This window comes from Staurois parvus, unplaced genomic scaffold (assembly GCF_062004578.1).
Source record: "Staurois parvus isolate SC_StPar_1 unplaced genomic scaffold, SC_StPar_1.0 ptg001192l, whole genome shotgun sequence".
Taxonomy (NCBI): Eukaryota; Metazoa; Chordata; class Amphibia; order Anura; family Ranidae; genus Staurois; species Staurois parvus.
Window position 1 is genome coordinate 567,313 of NW_028318988.1, and position 14,395 is coordinate 581,707.

General features: G+C 41.5%; 1 protein-coding gene across 1 annotated transcript; it reads right to left on the reverse strand.

The window, feature by feature from the left end:
- Positions 1 to 919: 919 nt before the first annotated feature.
- On the reverse strand, positions 920 to 13,810 carry LOC149438351 (olfactory receptor 6N1-like). Its single transcript, XM_089659904.1, has 2 exons — positions 13,670 to 13,810; positions 920 to 1,909 (listed from the first exon to the last, which is right to left on the reverse strand). The coding sequence occupies exons 1-2, from the start codon at positions 13,808 to 13,810 to the stop codon at positions 953 to 955; spliced, it is 1,098 nt and encodes a 365-aa protein (XP_089516030.1). The 3' UTR covers positions 920 to 952.
- Positions 13,811 to 14,395: the final 585 nt, after the last annotated feature.

The following is a 14,395-nucleotide window of genomic DNA, read 5'->3' on the forward strand; positions in this document are numbered from 1 at the left end:
TTTCCTGATCCCCCGAGAGGCAATCAGAGATTTCCTGGATCAATTTACTGGATGTTAGTATCCAGTTATTTTCTGTTTATCTAAGGGTATGCTGGAGGGTCTATTGATGCTGACTGCTGGGGGATCTATTGTCACTGGATGGGGATCTATTTTTGCATGGTGGTCTATTGTTGCTGGGGTGGGTCAATTGTTTCCAGAAGGGATTTAATGTTTAGGGAGGGGTCTATTGTTGCTTGTTGATGGGAGATCTTTTGTTGCTGCCTGGGGTCTATTGTTGTTGGGGTGGTATTTAGCTGTAGGGGTCCATTGTTGCTGGGGGAGTTTTTGTTGCAGGGGATGTATTTTACTGCTATTACTGCTGTTATCATCAACAAATTCCATACAAAATGATACTTGGCTCTATATGCTCTAAAAGGAGCGGTAGTGGGAGGTGGGTAGGGGGTGGAACCAAAGAACAATGCTTGGAGGTGGGTAGGGGACAGAAACAAGGGGTGAATCAGAAGGGTGTGGGGTTCCTGCACCTATTCTCTGAGAAAAAAGCCATGATTATACTACAGAGGTTTATGCTTTCTTGCTTTGCCTCAAAATAATCTTCATTATATTACCTTTTTGATCTTGTGTTTAGATACACTTTAAGGCACATATGTGGTTTAGCATCAAATTTTGGATTCCAAGTAGTGTTTATATACTAGTGTTGCCTTTTTTTATTCTAAATGGGTATGGACTTTATATTGTGGGAATCAAGCTTTTCTAAATTAAATAGGTATACCTTCTATAAACATACTGATTACTTGAAGTGCACAGGTCCCTTTGTTTTCTATTTTCTTTCTGTCAAATGTGTCAAGGGCATGGAGAACCTTAATATGAGCAAACAAGACCTTGAAGAACGTGGCGGTAAATCAGGGAACATATACCTTCATTTTGTAAAGGCTTGATTTTATTTACATATATTCTAGGTGCAACATATTTGTTTTCTGAAAGAATCCTTAATATCTTTATTCCGTAAACTATACACAATTGGGTTTAGCATTGGCGGTAATACTGTGTAGAACATAGCCACCAGAGAGTCAATATCAGCTGAGTAAGAAGCAGTTGGCCGAACATACATGAAGATTGATGGCAGAAAGTACATGTTCACCACCACGAAATGGGAAGCACAGGTGGAAAATGCTTTCTTACGCCCTTTGGATGATGCTATCTTGAGCACAGACCTGATTATTTGAACATAGGATGTCACAATTAGAGAAAAACATAATGCAATTACAATGGCACTAAGAGTGGAACCTACTGCCACATTGAGTGAGGTGTCAGCACAAGCTAACTGAAGCAATGGTGGGTGATCACAGTAATAATGGTGAATAATGTTTGGGCCACAGAAAGGCAACCTAAAAGCCAGCGTGATCATTGCAATTGGAAATACTAAGCCTAGTATCCATGATGCCATAGCTAGGATGATATATACATGTCTGACCATGATGTTATGGTAATGGAGTGGAGAACAGATGGCCACATAGCGATCATAGGCCATCGCAGCCAGAAGAAAACACTCAACTGCTTGACAAACAATAAAGAAATACATTTGGAGGAAGCACCCCACAAAAGAGATAACTTCATTGTTCATTGAGAACTTGGCAAGCATCTTGGGGATGTTTACAGTGGTGGAACTCATGTCCAAGAATGAGAGATTGCTGACAAAGAAATACATTGGAGTGTGAAGTTTTTGATCAAAAATAATGAGGAGCAATATGATGCCATTTCCAGTGATAGCGAAAAGGTAGACATAGAGAAAAAAACAAAAAAGAAGAGTGTTGAGACTTTGAAGACTTGGAAAGCCAAAAATGATAAACTCAGTCACCAGTTTTGTAGAGACATTAGAAATGTCCACATCACGATAGAATACTGTATTCACCTACACATGAACAAGATTATAATGTTTAATAGAATATTTGGTACAGTTTTTTTCAAAAAGGTTACATTCATTTAATAGCACATGGACTTATAAAACATTGTAAATTCTTTACGGAGAAAGGAGGAATCTGTTCAGGACTGAGATTCTGCAACTGTAGGAAATCAGTCTAGGGCTTAGTACACAAACTATTGGCCAGAGCAATGTGGTCTAAATGCTACATAAACTGCTTTGATGGTCTTTGGTTTTCTACTGTTTCTCAGCATGGTCCAGCCATGGTTATAGCCCTGGCCAAAAATACCATGCTATATTGTGGGATGTTTTGCATCATATATAGTATGGACTTAGACATAGAGAATTTTTTTTTCTATTAGCTGACCAGACAAGTCTAGTAGACCTTTTAAAGTTGTTACATGTACTCCAATGTAAACTTTAAGAGTTCATTCAGACCTTTCAGTTTGCTAGCATTGTGCACCTTACCTAAACACATAGCAATGCAATAGTGTACTATGGTGCTCTATATTTTCAAAAGCATCCCAATGCACTAAGGCAACACACCTTTGATACAAATGAATTACAGTTCATCTCTATCCATGGTAATACCCTGCCATGCACTGTGATATGCTGCTTTGGAAAAAAATGCTATGTGTCAGATTTTTGGTGGGTTGAAAGCCTATTTCAAATGAATGGGCTACCTTAGCACAAGCCCCATTGGGTTGAAAGCCCATTTCAAATGAATGGGCTACCTTAGCACAAGCCACATTAAGACACATGCAAAACACAATGATCTGAAACATCATACTTGCTGTAACTATGTGATTGCTTATTAAAGCTTTGGACCCATAACTGGAGATCCTTGGTGTGCTGGTGACGTTCTTCTCACCTGAGTTTTTTCGGTTCCAGACATTGGTCGCTTCAGTACCCACTTACTCATACATCTATTTTTTAATAATAATCTGGGGTGGAGCTCAAGAGAGGGGCCTACCTGTTGGCAGGAACTGGAGAGGAGGATCTCTTAGCCTCACTGTCCCCTGAGTGAGGACCACCTGTGGAGAAAGGAAGGAGCCAGCCCAGCATAAGGCCTGAAGGCAACCACCAACCCAACAACCTCACAGGAGAGGACTGAGTGAGTAATCCTACACCCCCTGGGCCAGATAAGGGGATAGAGCAGTCAGGTGGCAAACCCAACTAGCTCCTCATCTGGAGCTGCTTTGCCAAAGTTGCAGTTTCTGGATCCCTTTGCCCAGGGATACCCAATGGCAGCTGGGTGAAGAGGAGGATTCATCTGGAGTCTGAGGTACCCCAGAAGGTCTGGAGAGCTGGAAATACTTTTATTTTTTTTTTGTTCACATCTGTACATAGTTGCTAAGGAGTTTGTCCTCAGGTTTCTACAGTTCCTTGGGCATCCCATGCACCCCTCAACCCCATCCAAGTTCAATACTCTTTAATATAACATAAAACCAAGCTCAAGGACTGTTTACTGCCTCCCGTGTGCAAGTGTGGAGGAAAATGTGTGTTGCCTGGCTGCGCAGGACTATAGGGGGACCCCAAAACTCCTAAGGGGGTAGTGCTACACCTATAAAAGTCTATTTAAAAAAAATAACATTGTACTGATTGAAGTCTCCTTGTATGAAACGGACTCCATCGTCTACAAAAATAAAATCCTGAGGAGATGTGGCTAGGAAGAAATATTTAATCTCATTCTGGTTAAAGTGTAATTGTGGAAAATATTTTGAGAAATGTGCAGAGGGAAATGCTGTAAAAGGGAACTTGGAGTGATATGCCACACACATAGTGGGTTATATACTAAAACTGGCAACTGCAAAATCTGGTGCAAATGTGCATATAAACCAATCAGCTTCCAGATTTTATTGCCAAAGCTTAATTGAACAAGCGGAAGTTAAAAGCTGACTAGCTACCATGCACAGCTGCACCACATTCTAAGTGTACTAGTTTTAGTAAATCAACCCCATCGAGTGCACAGTTTACAAAATGAAATTGTGTGGGGCAGAGAATGTACAGCACAGTGTGCAGTGTTGGATGGTGTGGTGCAGATAATGTACAGCAAAGTATATAGAGTTGGGTGGTGTGGAGCAGTAATGTATGCACAGTGTATAGAGTTGGATGGCATAGAGCAGATAACCTACACCACAGTGTATAGAGTTGGATTGCATGAAGCAGATAATGTACAGCACAGTGTATGAGTTGGATGGCGTGGAGCATATAATATATAGCACATTGTATAGAATTGTATGGCATGGAGCAGATACATTATAGCACAGTGTATAGAGCTGGATGGCATGGAGCAGATACATTATAGCACAGTGTATAGAGCTGGATGGCATGGAGCAGATAATGTACAGCACAATGTATAAAGTTGGATGACATAGAGCAGATAATGCACAGCACAGTGTATAGAGTTGAATGACATGGAGCAGATAAAGTATAGCACAAGGTATAGAGTTGAATGGCATAGAGCAGATAATCTACACCACAGTGTGTAGAGTTGGATGGTGTGGAGCAGTGAATGTACAGCAGCATACATAGAGTTGGATGGTGTGGAGCAGTAAGGTACAACACAGTGTATAAAGTTGGATGACATGGAGCAGATTATGCACAGCACAGTGTGGATGTAATTCCCTATTCAGTAAGGTGTGCTCCATATTTCTTGTACAGGCTATCACAGCATTTACAGCAACATCTAGTAAGGACGGTATCTATGCAGAGACCAAGATGTGGGACAAGTAATGGACATGCTGGCATAGATCCTTACCTTCATCTTCTGCCCTCTCTACCAGGATTATAGAGTCATAGTCAAAGTAAATGATGAGTTGGCCAGTACAGATTGTGCAGAAGAAAATAGAAATTCATCTGCATGTAGGAAGAGATCTCCATACAGAGACTGGGAGGATTGGATGATGGATGGGTTAGTGTCACTGTTGTCATTTTGCCTAAAACTACAAAAATCCTTTAATACATAAAAGTAAAAAGTACAGATGAGTACAATTTTATTGAATGTAGACAGAAAATTAAAACATAAACTAATATTTCCCAAACCCATTATGTCAAAAGGCTATATATTTTTGGTAAGAAAGCAGAAGAGGTCCAGAGCCGGCAATTACTTACATTTTCTAGGTGAACTCCCATAGCCAAAATGTAGTAGAAAATTACAAATAAAAAATGAAAAGTGGTAATTGGCAAATCCGATTTATGATTTTCAGTTCCTCATTAGTAGTTAGACAGAGGCTTGGCTTACATGCCTCGTATGCTTATGGAACTCATCAAATCAGAGAATGAACTTAAATGAATTTGTTTTGATCCTCAGGGACTGATTACATATATTGTTTGCAAATAATAAAAGACCTTACTAATTAAGTATTGTATTAATTGAACAACTCTTCAGGTAAGCAGCTGACGCAAATCTCCTGGGATGATCTGTGTATATATATATATATATATATATATATATATATATATATATATATATATATATGAAAATATTATAGTGTATCTCTAGCCAATACATATATTTTTTAGTTGATCCAGAGAATTCAACCAACCGCCCCTGTGGCCCTATGAATAGCAGGGAAGTAAGATTTAGGATGAACCCCAATGGCAATGTCATTGACCAAATATTGTCATGTGGCCATATCAGGTCAATTATGTCACCAGCATCCCTGCTGCTTTGTTACGGCTGATTGGGATGGTGGCCTGCTATCATGTACCAGCTGCTTGTAGGTTCGGTCCAAACCTTAGTTCATCAATACACTGCAAAAGGGATGATCTTCAGGTTCCTGCTTACTATGAGTTTGACCTGAATCATTTGCAGTTCAAGGAAATTGCGTACTATTGTGCCCATTTGCTCCCATAACAGTCACTTGGCCTTCCTGGCTTCCAAACTGGGGTTCAGTAGCTTAGAAGAGCCAGTCATGGGGTTTTTCTCATGTGTCAGAAGTGGAGAAGTAATGGAAAGATCATGGACTGCTGGGAAAAATACTAATGTTGGTGTTAATTGCTGAAAATGCCTATCTATATATACTGTACATTGAGTCAGAGAAAGACTAAGCTGTAGGCCATTGAAATTATATGTAAATTAATTGTGTGTAAATAGAGCAAAATCAAGTGTTCTTTGGCTACATTCACTGCAAATCACAAGTTATTCATTGAGAAATAACAGTGTGAAAAGGGAAAATACCACTAGATGGTGCTGAGTATCATAGAAAATAAGTATGCCCTTCATCTCCATCCAGTGGCCATAATGTTTATGTGTGGATCCTGTTCAAAATGTGGTCTACTAAAAGTGCTTAAATACAATGCATAAAGTCAGTACAATATTTATTACAGGTACTTATATAGAGCTGTCAATTTACACAGCACTTTATTTATATATATTGTACAATTACATCAGTACCTAACACTCAAGGAGCATACGATCTGAGGTCCCTAGCTCACATTCATACATACATATACTAGGACCAATTTAGATAGAAGCCAATTAACCTACCAGTATGTATTTGGAGTGTGGGAGGAAACCCATGCAGCCACAGGGAGAACATGCAAAATCCAGGCAGGTGGTGTCATGGTTGGGATTTGAACGAATGACTCTAGGGCTTCTGGGCAGAAGTGCTAAACACTTATCCACTGTGCTGCCTTTCTAACCACTTCCAGTCCAGACACTTTTACCCCCTTCCTGTCCAGGCCAATTTTCAGCTTTCAGTGCTATCACACTTTGAATGACAATTGCGCGGTCATGCAACACTGTACCCATATGAATTTTTTAGCATTTTTTGAGACAGATAATGCTTTATTTTGGTGGTATTTATTCACCACTGGGATTTTTTTTTTTTTGCTATGTAAATGAAAAATTCCAAAAAATTTTAGATAAAAGTGTTTTTCTTTTAAAATTTTGCAAATAAATAGTACTTCATCATAAATCTTGGCCAAAACTGATTCCATCATCTTTTTAGTAAAAAAATAAATAACCCAAATTAGTTTATAACCAAAAATTATAATTTTTAAACATTTTTTTTTACATTTTTTTTATATTATTTATTTATTTTCTTTTTTTACATACTGCCACTCTAGCAGTACAGTGTCACCATGGTGACACTGTACTACTTGTGGGGGGTGATGAAGATTTTTTTTTTTTTTTTTGTACACTGATTGCTTTTACACCCATAAAGGCTGTAAAAGCAATTATTTTTCCTTCTCTCTAGCTGCATTCTTGCAGCCATTGAGAACTACTGAGTGAGCTGTGATTGGTCACAGCTTGTCACATGGTACAAGGCTGTTGTGACTAGCCTTGTACCATGTGACCTCTGTGATCATTCACAGATTTCACACGTAGCAAGCAATGATGTCACAAGTGACATCTTGCTAACTACTCTGCATGTGATCACTGATTGGCCAATCAGTGATCACATGATTGGGACCTTTCACGGAGGTCCCGTCTGACGCTCGGTGTTCCACTGTGTCTGGAGGACACAGCGGGTACCGGATCGTGTTGCTGCGTGCTCCCTGGGAGCGCGCACAAGCAGGGTGCTGGGAGGCCGTTTATAAACAGCCACCCGCCCCTGCACTGCCACCGTCCAGCCATTTATATACAACTGCTGGACTGAAGGTGGCTAAAGTGAAATAAAACACTCTAATTTTAATTTTCTGAATTTAAACCTGCCTGTTGTCTCCCTGTGAAACTGCAGCTTTCTACAACACCTCACACAATGCACATGGACTGAGCAATTTTTCTTTCTTTTTTCAATGAAATAATAAATTCTCATTTTGTTTTTGTAAATGTAAACCTGGCTGGTAAGTGCTTACTTACTGTGAAACTGCACAATATTTTTGGCTGTTGTATCTAGAAAGTAAACTATATTTATAATCCATTCTATTTTAACCATATAATTGTATTCATTTTTTTATTACTTAAATTATAACTTTTACCTGTGTGTTGATTAGTCTGCATCAGGCAATGGTTGCTGATGGTCTTGTCAAGAGCTGCATTTATTGTTCAAGCATCTCATTGCATGAATCCTTTCAAAACCCCACCTCAAAATATTGAATAACACTTCACACCCCCCAAAAGACATGCAGTCTCACCCTCTGCATCTTCTCAGTCACAAACTCACTCTACTGTGCTGAAAGCCTTTTTTGACATGACATGTCAAAGAAGGCTTTCAACAGAGGGCAGGCTAGTTCTTCAAGAGCATGTTAGGCTGCCTCCAGAAAATAGTCAAATCTAGACACAACCAATAGATCATGATTTACAAAAAAAAACCTACCCAAAATATAATGATACAAATTTAAAGCGATAAACAAACGTTAATCTTGAATCTTTATTAGATCCTTCACTTCAGTCTTCACTTTTTTAAAGCAATTTGCTACATTTGTATCATTTTCCAATGAAGAAGACTGAGTCTCCAAGCACTATCAGGGGTTGCAGGTCCATGAGAGAAGGGTAATGTCAGGGATCGCAGCCCTGGAATCCGGGATCGCGGAGTCTTCCCCCGCGCATGCGCACTGGCGGCAGATCACGCCGGGACACAGGCACTAGGTCCCGGCGAGCCGCGGCTGACAGGACGCCGCGCATGCACAGTAGGAGCCGCGGGCGCGCCTCAGGCAGCCAATGACAGCCGGGGGCGTGTCCTAGCCGGCCAATGACAGTGCAGGGCGCACTATTTAAAGATGCCCTGCACTGTCACAGATTGCCGCAAGGTCTATCTGTGATCCTGAGTTCCTGTACCCGTTCTAGTGACCCTGATTGACCCTGACTACGCTGCCTTCTCCTGTGATTGACCCGGATTGCCCTGACTACTCTGCCTTCTCCTATTCTGACCCCTGGCTTGCCTGACCATTCTACGGACTGATTACCCTGCTGATCCTGCGTGTGACCTGACTACTCTTTGCCTGCCGATTCGGTACCCCGCTGACCCCCACGGGACCACGATCCGTTACCACCCTGCTAGGGCCACCGTCCTCTTCACATCTGGCTCTCCCAGTACCTGCATACGTCCCCGGAGGCTTCCTCAGCCACTGGTGGGCCTGCTCAGAGGTCGTGACCTGGCCCGGGACTATTACAAGTCCATCCCCACCATCAGGGGCCCTGGTGAAAGCACAGCCCGGGCTTGGACCCCACGCTCTGGGTAGGTCCGTCAGTTGACAGCCTGAGGCACCACCTGGCGGATCATAACAGGTAAGCTGTAAAATTTTCTACTTAATCTTGGAATACTGTTCCAAATGAACAACATAGTATAAAAAATACTGGGGGAAGGGAACATAGGTGGACCTGGACCATCGTTTGTCTCTCAGCACTACTACTTACTGCCCTGTGTATCTCTGTTGCAGAAACTGTGGGCCTCTCACTACTTGAATTTGAAGCCATAATCTGGTTCTATCTGCACTTCAAAAGCATTCTTTTTTAACATTTCAGAAATTCCTATCTCTACTTTCACTTGCAGGGTGGGATTTACTGAAGCAAACACCTGAGCTGGCAGCATTATTTTGCAAGGGATACCTTTTTCAAATGTTTGTGTAGCACCCCTCCTGCATGGAGGAGAGGAGCTGACTCAGCTCCAGGTAGCATTTACATCAGGGTGAGTACATGGCCACAGCGGAGAGCAGTACACGACAAGGAAGAGCGGCAGTCACTTTAGCCTTTTGAGTTTTATTGCTCAGACTAACGGGGAGTGAGGGTTAGGGTTAGGACTCCAGTAGCAACCAAGCTTCCAGACTCCATTACTCCAGAGTAGCCCAGGATTCTCTGAGAGCAAACATGCCAGTCCCCTACCAGTAGACATCCATCAGCTGAGAGGTGCCAGGATTCTCTGAGGGTGGCAATCGATCCCTCTCCAGTAGATATTCATCGAGCTCTTCTATCCCATAAGCATACCTTCTGCGACTAGGCAGGGCATCTCAGTCCACCTTGTGTTTGGCCACTTAGGACTGAGGCCTACACAGCACAACACTCTGCACACATTCTCCCTAGGCCGCAGCCTGTGGGAGAGAGCTCACCAGGTCACTCCCCAAGCTTTTATAGTCTCTCCCAGCATGCACCCCTGCATAAAGGTACTAGTGGGAGCCAGAAAGGACAAGACTCGCTTCTGCCCAATAATTATGGCCCTAAGTGTCATTGACACCTAGTAGCGACAGTACGGTACTACAACAATTCCAACACATAGGGGAAAAGTCAAACAAGAAACTAACAATTGTCACAGGCAAACTACTATCTAGGAAATAGGGTTGGACTTGATGTTCGAGTTGAACATACGTTCAACTCGAACATCGGCCGTTCATGTGTTCACCGAAAGGGCATTCGGATAGCTATTTGTCCGCCGCACTCCACAATGCATTATGTCCTGACAGTGCATTGTGATTGGCCAAAGCAATGCACCTTATCGCAGGTCAGGTGCAAAGCTTTGGCCAATCACAGCACATGATGGCATCACAAGGGGGTGGAGGCACCTGGTGACATCAGCCCAGTGACCCTGCCCCCTTATGATGTCTTTACAGAATTTAAAAACTGTCAGGCCGGTGAAGCTGCAACACAGCGGGAGCCACCTTCAAGAGTGGAACTTTTTTTCCTTACTTTGGGTCGATGGTGGTGGACTTTGGGGGGGACTCCCATGCCATTTAAAAAAAAAAGTTAATTGCTGGGCAATGCTGGTAATTTTTGTTACATTCAAGCTAAAACATTAAAGAATGTTTTCACTAATAAAATACTGCATTATTTAATAGTATAGCTCATGCTGTATTTTAGTAGATGTGTGCTATCTTACCGCATACTCAGATGCGGTAAGATACCGCTTAGTGAATTGTCCCTGTTCGAAAGTACGCGGTCAAATTTTTGTTAGGTTTGAATGTTCAACCACTAACCGAACAGGGGGTTGTTTGGTCCATCACTACTAGGAAAGATATATTTATACACTACTAGAATACAGGGTGGCTACACTTGAATAAGGACAAGGTGGTGTTTGGACCTATTGTGTAGCCAATCTAGGTAAATGACTGGGCGGGTGCTCTGTTTCTCCAGGGAATTAATAGATATGTTCTCAACCTTTTGCGCCTCAGTGTGATCTGTGACTGCTGTTTCAGTTTTTTTCTACATACTGTCACCAGTCCCTGTCTCAAATTACTGCCACCCACTCACGGTGTCCCTAATCACCACCACGCCAGTTACAGTGTCACCATAAGGACTTGTCACATGTGCTATACTCTCTGAAGAGCCATTCATGTTCAGATTGCTCTTTATAGAGCCTTTGACAAGCAGTAAGGAGGCATTGTTTTGCCTCATCACCTGCTTTAACCCCTTGGACTCTGCACAAGCAACCCCATTCACTTGAATAGGTCATGATTAGAGGACCAACAGGGAATGTAATTACTGCCACACATGTGAAGTAAAGCATAGCAACCATGACATGTGTACACTCCCAGCCGCTGCCTCTGCTGCTAAAGGGGGTTGTCGTTAAGGGATGTTAAAACTGCAGCCCACCTGCGGGGTCTTACCACCCCCAACCTCACATGCGAATAAGCCCTAATAGTGCAGCCAGTCACAGTTCTCCAATCTCTACCACACCATTCACAGTTTCACCAGACCAGTGTAGCTTGAATCAGTGTTCTTGATTTTGGTTATTGACCATGTTTCTGCCTGGAGCCTGGATCAATCCTTTGCCTGTTGTCTGTTTGCGCCTCAATTGACCCATCTTCATGTCCGAGTGACTATGTTCCTGCAAGACACCAGCCCCAGCCATCACCCGTGGACACCTGCACTCCTGGAACCACAGGAACTCTTTTGATGTGCCTTTCTTTAGCTTTCTGTGCATCCTGGGTAGTGAGCATGGCATTCCTGGGGGCAGCCTTGTACCAGTAGGCTAGACTTGGAACAAGGACTACTATAGGTGATGCAGCTATAGTGGTCAGCTATATTCCCTGACCACTTGTATAGAGGTGACCATTACAGTACATTGGTTGAATTGTGTGATACACAAGATACAATGTCCAGTATATAATCAGTGCAAACAGTGAAAAAATCTCACACATGTGGTATCGCCATACTCAGAAGGAGTAGCAAAATGTGATTGGGGTGTAATTCTAAGTATTCTCATGCTGTGTGTGAGAAATATCTTAAAATATTGACCTGCTTAATTGGCATCTTGTTTTAGAGTGTTTAAACTAGAAACCTAAAAGCCTAGAAGACTGATGGCAGAAAAAAGATCAAGTGGTCCAATGAGTCTGCCCTTTATATAATATGTTTTGTTTTGTTTTTTTTTGCTGGCAAATTGACAACTACCAGATGCTTTGTTCTGTTTGTAAACAAAGGAGCTGAGGATTCCATCCACTTATAACAGACCCTTATCCTAGATGAGGGTCTGCTATAGATGTTAATGGGGGACCCTAACCAAAAAAATTCATACCAGACCCTTCCATGCAAATACCAGTACTGAAGGACCAATATTTCTATACAACATCATTGACCAAATATAGTCTTGTCCACATATGGTCAATGATGTCATTTGGGGGATCCCCTTTTATTAAAATCAGCTGTCATCTACCAGATCTATCAGAAGTGGACAAGCAGGCATTGGGTAAGATTGGTGGCATTTTTTTTTCTGTTATATTAGTGGTTTGGCGGTTATCGGGCATCGTGATTGATGGACAATGGATATACAGTACATTGTGTGACTTTTTTTTTTTTTTTTTCAATTAAAGGACTTGTCAAAACCTGTGTTTTTTTCTGGGGGCTTACATATTACAATAAGTCCTCCATCTTCAGACCCGAACAACCACTAGGCCCTTGTCTCCATAAGCATGGTACCCTACTTTACCCACATCAACAGGGTACCCTGCATGCTGAAGGCATGTGTCCTGGTATGGTTCAGGAAGGGGGTGCGCACTTTTTTTGTTGCCTGCACCCATAAAAATTATTGACAGTGAGAAGATGTCATGCATAATACAGGATGTAATACTGCTATTATACATGATGTTTGGCTCCCATCAAACAGGTTTATGTTTAGGCATTCATCCAACCACCCAAACAGCCAAGGTTCAGAGCATACCTTAAGCTCATCCCTTTTACAGACATTTCACCACCAAAGAGTTCTACTTACCTTTAACATGTACAGTATATAACCCCTAACAGATACTTTATCAAATGAAAAGAACTAAGTTAGCATTATTCCCAGTATTCTTTGTAGATGACAGATCACCAGCCATACTACCAGATATAGTATGGTAAGAACAATGCTGGGAACAGAAAATAGTATTGTCTTTCTAATTCCAAGGAGGGGGCTTTGTATTGTGGGAATCAAGTATTTTTAAAATTAATAATTATACCTTTTGTAAAAATAATACTGATTACATAAATTGCACAGAACCCTTTATTTTTCAATTTCTGTTTGTCAAACATGCTGAAGAGTTTATAGCTAAGTAAGGGAACATATACCTCAGTTGCATTAACCTCAAATTACATACATTCAAAGTACAATATATGTGTTTTCTGAAAGTTTCTTAATAACTTTTTTCTGTAAGCTTTACATGATTGGGTTTAGCATATGTGGTAATACTATGTACAACATAGCTACCAGATAGTCAATATCAGCTGAGTAAGAAGCAGTTGGCCGAACATACATGAAGATCAAAGGCAGGAAGAACATGTTCACCACCACAAAATGAGAGGCACAGGTGGAAAATGTATTTCTTCATCCTTTGCATGATGCTATCTTGGGCACAGAACAGAAATATAATGGCACCAAGAGATGAACCTATTGTTACATTGAGCGAGGCGTCAGCAGAAGCTAGCTGAAGCAAAGGTGGATCATGAGCATAGTAATAATGGTGTATGATGTTTGGGCCACAGTAAGACATCTGATAAGCCATAATGTTGCAATTAGATGAGCTAAGTCTATTGTCCATGACGTCACAGCTAGAAAATAAAGAATTATCTGACCATGATGTTGTGGTAATGGAGGGGAGAAAAGATGGCCATATATCAATCATAAGCCATGACAGTCAGGAGAAGACAATTAACTGCTTGACAAGAGAAAAAGAAATACATCTGAGATAAAGAAGTTAGCAACTTCTGAGCACTGTGCGCTTCGACATGTGCTGACCGCACTCTTTTTTTTATCACTCTATCACTTTGTGCTGCTTCCACTTTGTTATAATCCCACTAACAGTTGACCGTGCAATATTTAGTAGCCAGGAAATGTCATGGATGGACTTATTGCACAGGTGGCAATCTATCACTGTACCACGCTTGAATTCACTGAGCTCCTGAGAGCGACCCATTCTTTCACAAATGTTTGTAGAAGCAGTCTGCATGCCTAGGTGCTTGATTTTATACACCTGTGGCCATGGAGGTGATTGGAACACCTGAATCCAATGATTTGGGGGGAGGTCCCAATACTTTTGGCAATATAGTGTATGTTCAGCATCATGCTGTTAGACCACACACACACACACACATACATAGTATATATATATTTAAAAATTTCAAGT